Raw genomic sequence first — 15327 nt, forward strand, 5'->3', positions numbered from 1 at the left:
AGTCTGATGAACAATGAACATTTTCTATGATTTAAATTTTCCTAAATTGCTTTAAATAAAAAACTGATGGCAGCAGAGTAGATATTTGTAAAAAGCTGATATATTAAGACGAGGCAAAAATCTAAAGGAACAAACAGTGAGAAATGGTCACTAATGGCCATTTTTTTTTTTTTTTTTTTTTTTTTTTTTTAAATTTATTTGATTTTAATATCCAACAGAATATAATAAGCATGCAAATACCATAGGATTTAAAAAAAAAGGTTGTGGGGAATTGTCAAATGGAAATATATCAAAGTTAGGAATTGCACTTACTAAATTCCTAATTCAAAATTAATACAAGCTTGTTTAGACAATGACAGCAAAAAATTTTTTTATAAAGAAAATGATAGACAAAAATCTGAAAGTCTTGAGAAAAGAACTTTCTCTTACTAGTCTGTATAATCAACATCTGAAAATATTAAAAAATAACTATGTATATGTAAAGCTTTATTTAGACCATTTTATAAATATAAATAAACTACAAGTTTAAATAAACGAAGGAAATATGCCCTACCCCAAAACAGATTTATATAAATTATGTACAACTATAGCAAAACATGAAAGATTTTTTTCTCTTGCACTTGAAGAGTAAAACCTGTCCTCCTGTTATTTCTATTGTTATGCATGCAGACTCTTGTCAAGCAATACACACACGTAATATCTCTTAACTTCCAAAACTTAAATATGATGGAGGGAAGCAGTTAAGCAGTCCATATTAACTCTGGTAAAAGATTGTGCCTTGCAGCACTTGTGTCAGCAGTAAATTGGTAAGGATTGGAGAATGAATCTTACAAAAACAAAAAAACTCTTTAACAAATGTAAGCACTTAGTGATGCTTAGGACAAAACTATACCAGAATTAATTTGGCAGTAAATAAATACAAAAAATACACATAGTTCTAAGTAATATAGAGAGTGTTTAAAACCAAGACATGGTGATTATTCTTAGCAAGCGTAACAATATAACCTTCCGATGTTATCTTCAAGCCACAACAACGGCTGACTTTCACGTAGGGACATTCAAATTCTCCAATTAAGGATCCATCTGACTGGAAAACAGCCACATGAAATCGATTTCCATGGCTGTCTCCAACAAGCACATCACCTGCATCACTAATATCAATTCCATTTGGGTAATTTGTGATACTTTCGCACCCAATGCGTCGTATAAATTGTCCATCTTCATTAAAAACAACAACACAATGACCCTGGTGAAAAAAAAAACAAAAACAAACAATCAAATAACTACAAATAAGCACAATACTTATTTCAAGTTACTTTAATTTTACAATCACATATCAGTTGTAAGGTTAGTGATTGATTTTGTTAGTGTGATATTGATTATGAATAAGGACATTTCTAATTTAATTACTTTGATTTTAAGATTAGTTCTGTTTTGCAACATTGTTTTATTTCCCAGATTTAGAATTTGTATTCAAATTCTGAGATTGACTTGATTTTCAAAAATTGCCAGATGTTTTTTTTAAATTGCAATTGAAAATTAAATGGATTTCTTTTACATTTAAAAAGATAAATACTTATCAAAATTTGTAGCAAAATGTTAATTTTTATTTATATGAATAAGCGAGATTTTGTTGTTTTGCAAAGCTATAAATAAAAGGCTTCAAATTTATATTTCATGTAGAGAAATTTCCTAAGCAATAGGAAGCTGATAAAGCCATCTAGTAAAATAAAGATAAAATAGTTATAAAAATGAATTTATAGGAATATTTTTAATTACTGTTATAAGATTGTTTCCTCAAATTTTATTAAAAGTTGAAATAAACATTTAAAGGTAAAATAATCTAATTTAGAAGTTTGCATTTCATAAAAAAATAAATAAATAAATATTTACAAAATTTATGCCCTTAATTTAGATAAATTTCTGATGAAAAATCTTACCTTAAAATCACAGACAAAATACTCTTTGCCACTTATAGCAATGTCAGATGGTTCTCTCATATAATCACTGCAGTCAAACCATTTAATAAGATCGCCCGTTTCTGCTATGCAGAATAAGGTTGGAGAAACACTGTCAACAGCAACAATGTGACCTGCAATATATAAGGAATAAAAATTTAGACAGCTAACCATAAAATTGTAATTCAAATGTAATCATAGTTTACTTATGTACAAATGCATAGGACAGGAAATGTAACAATGGACAATTAGTCATTAAATTACTAAACTATAACTTATGATTTGTAAATCTTTCTATTCATTTAAACTTCCTTCCCAATTTTAAATTTGAATTATCACTACCGCATAATTATCTTTCTGCCTAGGTCACAATAACCTCACCTGACCTATATTTACCTGTTCTTTAAATAGATTGATTAAGTTTGTTTTGTCTGCCTCTTCCCACCCCCTTTTTCTCTCCTCTTCTGTTCAATTTTTTTTCTCCTCGGCTTCTTATTCTTCTTTTATTATTTTTCATTTCTTTTTCATTCCCCTCCTCTCAACGTCAATCTTTATTGCTATTCTTCCAGTTTTCATTTCCTTGCCTGAAATTGTTTTGCTATGACTTACCTCCATTTTTTTTTTCTTTTATATTTTAAAAACTATAATTTTTTATTTCTCCGTAATCCGATGTATTTTTTGGAAGCAGGAACGTACCCTGGACATTTGTAATTCTGTATCCTGTTTTTATGGATTCTCAATGGACTTTATTGGGTTTAAAAAGTGTCCTTCCTGGATTTTACCTTTTTATTCAATGGATTTCCACCATATGCGTTTATACTTTAACTTTTTTTCCTTGTTTCTGCTTTTGTAATTATTATGAACTTTTAAAAAACAGTTTTATGCAAATATAATTCAATTCATCTTTGTAGTTTTTTTTTTTAATGCACAAATCTGCAAAATTTATTTTATATTTTGCAAACCTTTCCTTTGATAATTGCATTTTTTGAAAGTCTGCAGAATAAGGTCTTTGTATTTTATCTGGACTCCTTGTAGGATCATTAAAAATTATGTATACCTTCTTTACATTTTTTTTGTTGAGAATTTGAATTAGTTTTCAATAAAATTTTTCTATTATATAAGAGATGGAAACGAATGAAACTAATTTATATTATCCAGCATTGCTTTGGGAATTTTTATTCCACTTAAAGAGTTTTTTAATGGGATTGACAGTTAAAATTTAATTACAGTATTGTTTGTTCATCAAATTAGCAATTGAATCAAATTGTTATAAAACTAGAATTGTTAATGTTAACGTCTATAAAAATCATTGCATGTAGAATAATAGTGCTAAAACGCTCAATGTTTTAAGACAATTTCTTAATTGTAAAGTTTTTTATAACTTCCTATTCAACAGTTTACGAGCTTTCAAGGGGTGAAAAAGGAAATCATTTTTTTTTGTGTGTGTGTGTGCAACTATCACAAAACTGTATTTTGGTGGGTTTAATTTTGTAAGTTTTTGTACGATGATTTTTAAGATGCATTTTTTTATTTTATGCTATCAGATTTTTGCTTTCTATAACTATTTGAAGTAAAACATTAAGTGATGTTGACAAATTGATAAGTTGCACATTAAAAAAAAAAAAAAAAATAGTTCAAAACTCTTAAAAGTGGAAGAACCTATTTTTAGCAAATAAATGTTACAATATAACGATTTGAAGGAGACTAAAGAATCGTTTTATGGTTATTTAAAATCGTAAAACTAAGTAGCTACAAATTTATTTCCATCTAAGACTAATCTACAATTGTCTGCAATATCAATCTAGTTCTGGGTTCTGCTCAGTGACCCAAGTGGTCAAATCTTATAGCATGTGAGAAAGAAAGCAACTAATACATGATCAATACATTTGGAGTTGAAAGTCATGCTAAAATATTGTGAGGTTTTTACTTAGCTACAAATCTTTTGACATTCAGAAGAGACGAGAATTTTTTTTTTTTTTTTTTTTACCTTGTTGAGTAATGGCTAACCCAGCAACTATATCGATGTATCGTATGGCAATTTTCTTTATAAAGTGTCCATTTTTTGTAAAAATCTGCATTCTGGAACGTTCATTTCCTCGGTCACAAACAACATATTTTCCAGTATTTCTCATTACAGCAACTTTTCGTGGATACCATAATTGACCCTCTTCTCTTCCTGGAGGAAAAAAAAAAAAAAATTTTTTTTTAAATTACAAAACATACAAAATCAAAATTAACTTCATAAAAATAAAGACAAAACCAGTTTAACATCCACCAAATGCATACTACTATACGTGAATGTCAAAATTCCTTTAAGTATGGTGTTTAAGAATATTTATCCAAGACAATTCTATTCAAAACTTAAAAAAATTACCAGGAATACCAAATTGGTATTTGAAGTCTCCATTCTTTTCAAAAACCTGAATACGGTGATTGTTAGTATCTGCCACAATGATATCTTCTTCTAATCCAAGACAAAATCCATGAGGAGAGTTGAATTGTCCTTTTCCAGGGCCCAACTGACCAAACTTACACCTAAAAGAATAAATGGGTGTACATGAGCAAAATTAGACGGATCCTATGGCAAGTAGATATGTAATAAATGGAGAGATAATTGGTATCATCAAAGCACTACAGGATTTCTTCATATATAATACGTTCTCATGCAGAGTAAAAAATCTTGATGTAAGCACATCCTGCCATATGTATTCAGGGAACTTTACAAATGTACAGAGAACATAAAAGTGATTAGAGTGAAATTCAAGGAGCAGGCATACACACAAATCTCCAGACTATGAGCAGTTTGGTATTATTAATTCGAAAAGAAAAAAAAAAATTTGAGTTCAGAACTATAGAGATGAATTATTTTTTTTCTTTGCTAACACAAGGAATATGAATTTAGATAAAGTAATTTACAGCTATTATTAGCAGATTTATTAAAGATAAAAAGGGATAAAAAATAAAAAATTGACCATAGCTTACCTGATCTGCATAGGACTCATCTTATTACACCTGCGTACAGGATATGGTGGAGGAGCATTTGGTGAAAAAGAGCTATTTGAAACACTTGATGTATTTGAGAGATTACCTGAAAATGTTAAGATATAATTATTAATTTCTTATCAAGAGATTCAAAATAGAAACAAGTATAGTATAAGAATATACATACCTCCTGCTACTAAATCAAGTTCAGAATCTAAAAAAATAAAATAAAACAAATGAATTTTGGTGCATTTTTAGAATAATGAAAATAGAAAATCTAGAAATTCCATTAAAAACAATGTTATCTACTTAATTGTCACAATAACATTACTGCATTACAAACATTTTCACGATTCATTGATCCATCATTATGGCTTGTAACTTAAACAATTTTGGAATCTTTAAATAAAACCTTAAATTTTTCTTTGAAAGCAATTTTTATTAATTTATCATTTTCCATAATTTTTGGATACGTTACTAATTTTAACATGACAATTAGATAACATTGTTTTAGTTGAAATTCAATGTTCTGATTTTTGTTTTTATTTTGAACGAGCGCATTGTCAATTTACAAAATTTCTAGTTAATTTATGCTGATTTTAGTTTGATTTTTACTACGATGTATTTATTAATAAGCAAGACTGATAACGTGTTTAAAAAAATAATCTTTGAATAAAAAGTAATTAGGTGGATTTTAAAAGAGAAATATATTTCAAAAGATTGAAATGTAAATGTTTTCATTCTTACCTGATGTGGTTATGGAATTGACATGGCTGAGAGTATTTATAACATTAAGGCCTCCAAGACCACTCAGATTTCCAAGGTTGGTCATCACATTATTGTGTGGTATTTGTCCAAAGAGTCCTACCAACGTGTCAAAATTTGTTGATTGAACGGGTGAGGTTGCAGCAGTTGGACTAAGGAGACTAGCCAAGTGAGTGTCAGTTTGAGACACGGGGGTTTCAGTCCTGCTATTTTGTGTAACATGTCCGTTAATGCCACTCATACCTAGCGCAGGAACCATGTGCTCATTTAAAGTCAACGAAGCTAGATTAAAAGATAAAATTAATTTTAGTCTAGGTTAAATTCAAGTTACATAATGAAATTAAAAACTTAAATTTCAGTCTAAAATCAAAGTTGTATAAATAACATACCTAGATTAAAATATAAAATAAAATTTTAATCTAGGTTAAATGAAAATGCTAAAAATACTGAAATTGTTAATAAAACCTCCAAAATATAGAGATAACTTACCATGACCATTGAAAGTAGCATTTCCAAGCTTTGCCAGATTTGTTAAATTAAAAAGAGGAGCACTTGGTGCACTATTTGTACTGGCTGCATCGACAGAAATTCCGCTGTCAGACATAGCAGGACTGTGTGAACTGCGTGACAAACTATTTTCTGGAATATTATTGGCTCCAGTGATAGCAATACCAATCGGAGAGGAATCAGAAATGCGCAAGGGATTAACAAGAGAGCCACAACCGGTTATTGGTACAGGATTTACAGTGTGAAGACCAGTGGTAGATACTTGTGGTAAATCAGGACTGAGAACACCAGATGGTAAACTAAATGCCTCATTCTCAAAAGAAGAATGGAGTGAAGACATACAAGGATCAACCTGGAGTAAAGAAAAATTTTAAATGAATATTAGCAACACTTTATGCACAAATTAAAACATTAAATATTCATAGGAAAAGACCAAGTTTATTAATGTTAATTGATGGCTAAATCGATCTTAGAAGAATGGGTTTTAATGAGAAAAGATTATTTTTGGAGTTGAGGTTATGCAGGGATTTTAACAGACATGGTTAAACTGAATGATTTCAGACAGGTGTGCCCCACCCTTTATATAGACTTCATGTTAATTTCTGGACACTTTCATCTTTCAGCTAGATTTGTTAGGATTGCAATACTAATTATACTATTATATTGTGTATATATTAGTATATTGATACATGTAAAAAAGAAAAAGAAAAAAGTCACATTGCTAATTGCATCATGTCAAACTCAAATGCTAAATTCTATAATCAAAATTAATATCCATACAAAAGTAAGGAGTACTAATTAAATAAAAATCCAACTAGCTTCTTAAAAAAAATTTTTTTCTTCACATTACTAACAATTAAGAGCCAACTTTTTATACAATAGTAAATGTTCTGAGATTTAATTTTTTTTTTACATAAACAAGTCACCATTTATGAAAGCCAATTTATTTGACTAAATAAATTGGCTTTCATAAATGGTGACTCATTAATGCTGTGTCAAACATTTTACTATCTTTTTCTCATCTTTTAAATTTCTAAAAACAATCATGTTAAACTTAATTCCAATAATATACATAATCTTTTCAGTCAATTCAAAGAAATCTTTCTGCACTTTTACTTTCGTTTGAATTGTATATTTTTTCTTACAATAAACTAGATTTCTATATTTAACAGACACTCAACACGGCTTTTCCTAGTCAATCCTAAAAAGAAATTTTTTTACCCAAATCTAACACGTGAAATTGAACTTCCAGTACATTTTTCATTAGATATCTCCTGAAAACAGTAGTGACCATCAATGAGTTCATGAAAGATTGTTATAACTCTTCAATTTCTTTTTTTTTTTTTTTAGGGGACGACAAAATAATCAGAAATTTTAATATCTTTTAATGATAAAAAAGTACATATTTGTTTTTACACTCACCAGCAGCCTTAGATATAAATAAATATGCAAATTAGGAATAAGTTAAAATAATATACACTTGTAATTTGCACTGTTAGATGTGCAAGTTGTGCCGATGATAAAACATCTGGTGTCGCTGGGATGATAAAAAACATATGCTGATCTAAGTAAAAAGGCCAAGAAACCATTTGTTAAACATTTGGAAAAAACCCAAATGGAGAGAAGAAAAAAAAGAAAAGAAAAAAAGTCTTGTATTATCTTTCAATGAGAGTGAATAGTATAGAGTTATGTTGTCATAAGACCATCCTCCCAGGAATTATCTACTCTTGGAGGGGGGGGGGGATCTACCCAGATATTACATTCTTTTGAAGGTGTAATGTGTTCTGTTGCCATACAGCCATTCTACTTTTCTCATTTATATTTGAGGTTGAGAGTCTAGTATCTGTTGGTGCTCTGATACCATACTACCAGGCATTACCTTATCCTTCTATAAGGAGATCTCACCAGGCATTATCTCCCCCTTCAGGGCTAGTATGTATTTTAGTCATTTCTTGTGTGGGTATCAATATAGTATCTGTTCGTTCCTCATGATACCATTTTCCCAAGATTATCACCCATTTTGTTGGTGGGGTGGGGGGAAGAAGAGGGAGGGAAAAAAGAATGTAGTATCTGTTGTGCTATCATAACACCCTCACAGGCATTAGCTCTTTTTTTTTTTTGGGGGGGGGGGGGGGGTAGTATAGATTTGTTTACCATGAACAAGTACATTATCATTTTCAGCTCCAAATGACTTAGGCCTTAATAGAACATCATGGGAAAAAGATAAAATATCAGGACCTAAAAATGATCTAAAAACAACACGGTCTCTGAAAAAACATCGGTTGTGATAAGAACTGGCTTAATAAAAAAAGTATCAGAAATACTTAGAAGCAATCCCTGGAAGACCAAGCTGTAATCAAATACAGATAGCAACCACAAAGGGAACATCTATTCTTAAAAAGAGCTTTTAAATACAAATCAAAATGTTAGCCCCATGATCTCTTAAAACTAACTGAAGTCTATATAATAATAAAAAAAAGCTAGAAAACTTTTGTCACTGAAAAGAGCATATATTTGTCAATTAACGATTCCACAACTTTATATGAAGACAAAAATGATGTAAAATTGTTTTGCTCAGGGAAAGGGGGTGTCCTGGTACGAGTATTGTAATAACATGTAAATGAAAGCCTTTTCCATCTATCCTAATTATATCAAAATGGTTATTTGATTCTAATGATGAAAGACTTTAAATTATATATACTAGACTACCTGTGACCTGTTGGGTCAGTATGTTATATTAGCTATGGAATTAATGTATAAGCCTAACACTTGTGATGTAAAAGTTTTTTGTGACAAAAACATTTCTATGAAAGTATATTAAAATGAAAAAAAAGCATATAGATTTCTAGGAGTCGTTCTGTTTATTATAATTTTTTTTTTTTTTTTTTTTTCAAAAATAAACAAACTTACAGCCATTGAATTATAAGTGGTTTGCGATACTTGTAGGTAAATGTGCACTGAGCAGATACCATAATTAAAGTTAAATTCAAATTTTGATATATCAATTTAAATGCGAAAAACAAAAAACAATTGGGACGCTGAAAATGTACACAGTAAAACAATGTTTTATTGTTGTGTTGATTATTTGTAACGCAAATTAAAAAACATTTTCGGGTTATTTATTTATGTTGGTAGTGTTTTTTTAAGGGGTATTAAAAAAAATGAATAAATTTTTTTTTTTAATGAAGGCGGTGGGTAAATCACCGTTGTAAAATGCTCTTATGGGTTAAAGTAGATTTATTTTAAGAAAATTGAACCAAAATAACTTAAACGTAATACGGAAATGAACTATAAAAAAAAAAAAATTTTTTTTAATGCAGAAAGTATTAACAATTGTTTATCTGGATAATTAAAAAAAAAAATCGGGACAGTGAAAACAATACGTTTTGTCATGTTGATTGTTTATGTATGCATGTGCAACCGGAAGTGGTAAACCGGATGTTGGGTTACAACACCTGTTACAAAGTCATTTGAGTTTTATAATTATACTAGTGAGGGGTACCCGGCGTTACCCGGGTGTTTTTCAGGGTATGAGAAAAAAAACCCCGAAAATGTGAAAAAAAAAAAAAAAAAAAAAAAAAAAAAAAAAAACGAAGCCTTCACGACGCGCAGTTGGGAAATAGTAAAGTATTAAAATAAAAACAGGTGCGCGTTTTGATTGACGTGACGGCGATAGGTATTCAGCAGTAAGCATTTTGTGCGGGACAGTTTTGAATGAGGTGAATAAATCGGTTTGTTTTTAAAAACCCACTCCCTGTTTATTAGGAGCGAAATGAAAGCTACAGTCTGATATGATGAAGTCGACATTGAACAAACGTTACTTAGCTCTCTTGAGACAACTGGCTTTCGGCGTGTGATTAGAGTCGTTTCGCTTTTTTTTTATACCGAAAACCTATGTAACGCGAGCCGATGCGGGAAATGTTGAATAATTAACGTTTGAAAGTCAATAAAATTAAATAGACAGGCAAGCTCCGTGGGTAACTCTGAGATATTACAATTTATAGATGATATAAAAAGTTTTAAGTTGTGAACCGAGCAAGCGCTTCTCTGAAAGAAGCCTTTTGTGGACATCGAGGAAAAGCATACATACATTTTCGCTTTTATATATATATATATATATATATATATATATATATATATATATATATATATATATATATATATATATATATATATAGTAATTTCTAAACTGCCTCAATTTGCATATTTATAAATTTCTAATAAATTAATATTCTGTAATATACATTTCTAAATGATGTATTACCAACTTTTCTATATGCACAATAGTTTTACCAATATTAAAATTACAAATTTCATAATTTCATATACAATTTTAGAATTTCATTTTCAGGAGAGATAATTCACATAAAACTTTCAGTATTAGTAAAACAGCAATGTTGAGATGTGAAGATAGTACAATTTAATCTTAGGTTAAATGTTTTTGGAAGTATAAAAAAAAAAAAAAAAAAGATAGGGGGTAGAGGTTGGGATCAGTATTTACTGAAGACCTTCCTCTTAATCTTTTTTTTTTTTTTTTTTTTTTTTTTTTTTTACATCTTGTGTTTTTAAGTGTATCCCAGATTTATATATATATATATTTTTTTTTTTTTTTTTTTTTTAATTATGCACAGTATATTTTTTATTAGTCATGATACATTCCTCCCAAGCATTAAGGGGCGGGGGGACAATATAGCATACATTTGTCCCTTGTGCCAATATTACCCTTCACTCATAATTGTGGCAGGAGATGGGTACTATTTTTTTTGTTTTCATATCTTCTCATAGTACATCACTTTGATGTGTGGGAGTAGATAGGGAGGTCATATCCACTTGGCATAGCAAATAAAATATATACTTCCAGCCACATTTTTGCTAATACACACACACACACAAAATACAATAATTAGAATTTAATTTTTGAAGAAAATATGCAAATTAAGAATCTTAATTCTAAACTACTCTTTGTTTCTCGTACACCAAAAGAATCTTGCTTCAGTAAACTAATTATTTATTATAAGACATTAAAATCTGAAATTGACCAAAAAATGCAAGGAAATTTACCATTTTGAATGGACAAGCTCCATTATAACATTTAAATAATCTAAAGAGAGCTGAGATTAAAAACAGACTTATCAATAAATAGTAATATCTGCTAATTAATGCAAAACAAAGCTTTCATTTTAAATACAAAATTTCACCCAGTTTTTATTATATTAATATGTACTTGTACTTGAAACGACATTCACCCTGGAGGAGTTGAGTCGGCTTCATGAAGATGCACATCTCGTACCGCTGCGGCCCAAGCCCGGCGATCGGAGGCAAGATCCCGAGTGAGCAATAGCCAGTCACGTCTCCAACGAGACAGGCCATAGATGAGCGGGCCCGAAATAAGCTCAGCGGTCGGCTTTGATAGTCCCGAGCCACGTTCTTAGCCGGCCACCGACACGTTTTTTCCAGCCGGGTAGAGAACGTGGGGAGATAGCCTCGTGGATAAAGACCCCTGCATCACAGCGAGAGGCATGGCCGAACCATCGAAGGCGTCGGGCCCGCAGTAGGTCAGTAATATTAATATGTGTGGGTTTTTCTAGTTTTAACTAGGCTTTAATTTGATACCAAGATAGTCATAACTTTATAGAAGCGTTGTCTTATGACAGCAAAAATATTCTTTATAGTAGGACCAAAACTGAGACTTCATGAATATCTTTATATTTTCAATAAAAATATTTTGTAATAAAAACAAGAAAATCCTATGAAGATTAAGGCACTTTTACAGATTTTAGAAGTTTACTACCATTTTTCATTTTAAATAAAAATTGCATGGAGAGAAATTAATGCAAAATTTACATCATTTTAACTTAATCTTGCTTTAAAATTCAAGAAAAGTTGAGAAACCTGGTAGAGACAAGTACTTCACCTAATACATTAAATAGTATTGATAAGTCTTGGAACATTGTATCTTTAGCTCCTGCTAAAAGTGAAAGTAATTAGCTATTTCAAAAGGTAACCACACTTTTAAACAGAATGAGGTTTTGTGCAAAATATTCCGCGAGTATTTCTAGAAGTGATTAGAACAAAAATACTGTCATCGATGGGACAGATATACCAATTTTCTAAATATTCAGTGATGTAAGTAGCCAATGGGGAGAAGGGGGTGGGGGGGTGGAAAGAGAAAGAAACAAGGATCTTTTAGAAATAGAAAAGTTTTATATGCTTACTTTGATATCATCTTTCTTCAATATGGTTGTTCCAAAAGTTCTTTTAATAGCATCTGCAAAGACGACATCGTCTGTTTTAAATTCTATAGTAGTATTCACTTCTGGCTTAAGAGTGCCATTAAGAGAAATCAGCTGATTGGTGATCAACTTCTTTAACATTAATATTTGGATACTATTTCCATTTTTAAGAATTCTTTCCGTAAATTTGCAGCCATCTTCTATCTTTTCAATAGTTTTCTCCACATTATGGCACATTTCAATGATAGAAAGTTGCTGTGCGTTATGTATTTCTTCGAGCTCTTTCAGTAATTCATCCTGAGGATAAAAAGAAAAATTCTTCTGAATTTTCATTTAAAATTAATTTTCATTTCTGACATGTCTTAGTGAGGATCCCAAAATAAATACTTGATAAAACAATGGTAGTTTTTACAAAATGATTAGTTGATGTAGAAATTAATAGCATATTTAGTAATATGTAGGACACCCATAAAGTCTGTACAATTTTTAATTTATTACAAAGAAAATTGATGAGCAGATTGGAGGGGGGGGGGGTAGTAGTGTTTTCTGAGGTTTTTTTTTTTGTATTTCAGATATTTTATTAATGGAAGGAAAACTCTTTAACCCCTATAAAATGGTTACCCCTTAAGGAAAACTTCAAAAATAGTTTTTTATAATTGTAAAGAGACAATATGGACACCATGTATTACAAATATTTCCATGCTTTCAAATGACGCAAAGTAAATACTGGAAGAAAATTGAGGACTTTATAAGAATAGATTTCTTTTAAATAAGTGTGTGTGCGCATAAGAGAGTGACAAAGATGAAAACTTAAATGCCGGCGAGACAATCTAAAAAGGTGTGTGTGTGTGTGGAGGGTGGGGGGATGCTTCTCAATTGTATATGTTTATAGTTGGGACTGATTTGCACATGTGATTAATCTGGAGGTGTTGAAACCAAATGTCTTATATGAAAGGAGGTATTAAATGCAGGCATGGTTTTTTCAGAGTAAAAAAAAAATAAAAAAAAAAAATGGTGCTGTAAATTTGAAGTTACATTAACTTTTTTTGACCATATCTTCCTACAGTTAGACAGAAAGTGAGAGAAAAAGTAAAGGAAACCTAGTTTGGAAATTTTACATATAAAAGATTCATTAGAACCCAGACGTATAAAAGAAAATCCCTAAAGAAAACCAATGCTTTAGTTCCCAATTTGGGATGCTAGCACACTCTTGGGAGTGCTAAGCCATATTCCAGGAGGAATAAAAAAAGCTTAGATTAAAAAAATAAGATATTGTCTATATGTTACTTTTAAGTAATGTACTAACGTCTTGCTTTCATTTGAGTTAAGTATTACTATTAAATGACCATTAAATACCTGGCTGAATAGATTTAATCTAATCACAGCTTTAACAGCAACTTTAAAGCATCCTAAAGTCTAGGACCTAAGTTTTAGATTGTTAGAGGGAGATTTCTCGAAAGGAGCAGACCAAAAGATAGGTTGGGTACTGGAAAATATCATTCCCTTATATGATGCGAACAAGAAATAGAAGGGAAGGTGAGTCAGGAAATAAGATTTATAACTAAGGGAGGAGGTGGAGGGTCTCCAACTTAATTTGGAATATTTACAGCGCCATTTAATAGTTGATTAAATGGTTCAAGTCAACATAAAATAAAAATATAAGAAAAGCAGCTTTAAACAATTTAACAGTGGAGATGGGTGTTTAAAAGAGTCTCTAGTTGATCAGCCCAAGAGCACAAAAAAAAAAAAAAAAAACACTTGAGATTTTTATGCTTATTCACCTTTCTGTTTTCCAACATTGCTTTATAACTTTGGAATGTCTCTTGAATCAACCCTTTGGCATTATCTCTCTGCAACTGAGCCTCCGATAAGGCATTTGCCAGGCTACTTGATGCTTCTTCACAAAAAACAATCTTATTTTTACTTTCAGACACAAGGTTTGTCAACTCTTCATTTAGTTTTGTATCAATATCCGCAATCTTTTCACATGTGTGTTCCGGTTGTTTGTGGTCGGTTGAAATACATTCATTGCAAATGGGAATCTGAAAAAAAAAAAAAAAAAAAAAAAAAAAAACACGGGAGGTATAACAGGTTTGAGGAGAAAATGATAGGAAAAATACAGAGAAAAAAAAAAGTACAAAAACAAACTTGTTTTACCACAACTAATACTTAAAATTTGACGATATCTTCTGAGATAAATTGTTATTCAATTATAGTAGTTTAAAAGAATAAAAGATCACAGTAAATGGAATTAAAACTGGATTTATGAAAACATCCCTCGTGATGGTTCCAAAACTATAATTTAAATCAAACCAATTCACACAAGAAATTCATTTTCTCCATTGTTTCTACAGTTTAGGAGCAATTTGGATATAGTTTTGTATTCTTATGTAAAACTGCATACATTTCAATGCTATAATACTTTAATGCTTTTTTGCTTAAGTCAGAGATGGATAGCATGTGATATATACTTTGCAAAAATCAAGAAATATAAACTGGGTCAGTCCAGCCAATTTCAGTGAGGGCTTGGAATTGATGTTCTCCAAATCTCCTGAAACTTTCAGATTCTTTTAGTACCATTGAAAGGAGTAAATCCTGAAAATTTCAGCTCAAGTCCTTTTTCCATTCAAATTTTATGGCCTTTTGAAAATTTTCATATTGCTGAAATTTTTTCGACACTGAGGATTTTCTCAATTTTGGAAGCCAATTTTCAGAAATTATTATATTTAAAAAGGTCTGGATGAACTGCTTTCAATTATGTCCATAGAATACTATAAGAATCAGTTTCATTCATGGTTTCTAACCAAATTGGAAAAAATTTACGGAGCTAACAAAAATGACAAAATTTGAAAAAATCACCCCAAAAAGTCAAATTTTGAATT

At 30.3% G+C, this 15327-nt stretch overlaps 1 protein-coding gene across 2 annotated transcripts in view; it reads right to left on the minus strand.

Moving 5' to 3' along the window:
• Positions 1 to 160: 160 nt before the first annotated feature.
• LOC145268356 (protein meiotic P26-like) overlaps positions 161 to 15327 on the minus strand; it is a 52050-nt gene continuing 36883 nt past the window's right edge. For both annotated transcript variants that reach the window (XM_080123880.1, XM_080123881.1), the window contains exons 4-13: positions 14227 to 14487; positions 12428 to 12742; positions 6195 to 6564; positions 5688 to 5987; positions 5128 to 5154; positions 4941 to 5046; positions 4333 to 4493; positions 3946 to 4134; positions 1941 to 2092; positions 161 to 1246 (exon numbers count right to left, since the gene is read on the minus strand). In XM_080123880.1, coding sequence (XP_079980006.1) covers positions 938 to 1246; positions 1941 to 2092; positions 3946 to 4134; positions 4333 to 4493; positions 4941 to 5046; positions 5128 to 5154; positions 5688 to 5987; positions 6195 to 6564; positions 12428 to 12742; positions 14227 to 14487 — 2190 coding nt within the window. In that variant the 3' untranslated portion in view covers positions 161 to 937. The remainder of the gene's footprint in view (positions 1247 to 1940; positions 2093 to 3945; positions 4135 to 4332; positions 4494 to 4940; positions 5047 to 5127; positions 5155 to 5687; positions 5988 to 6194; positions 6565 to 12427; positions 12743 to 14226; positions 14488 to 15327) is intronic.

The sequence above is a fragment of the Euprymna scolopes genome, chromosome 43, assembly GCF_053919585.1.
Source record: "Euprymna scolopes isolate OS-2025 chromosome 43, ASM5391958v1, whole genome shotgun sequence".
Taxonomy (NCBI): domain Eukaryota; kingdom Metazoa; phylum Mollusca; class Cephalopoda; order Sepiida; family Sepiolidae; genus Euprymna; species Euprymna scolopes.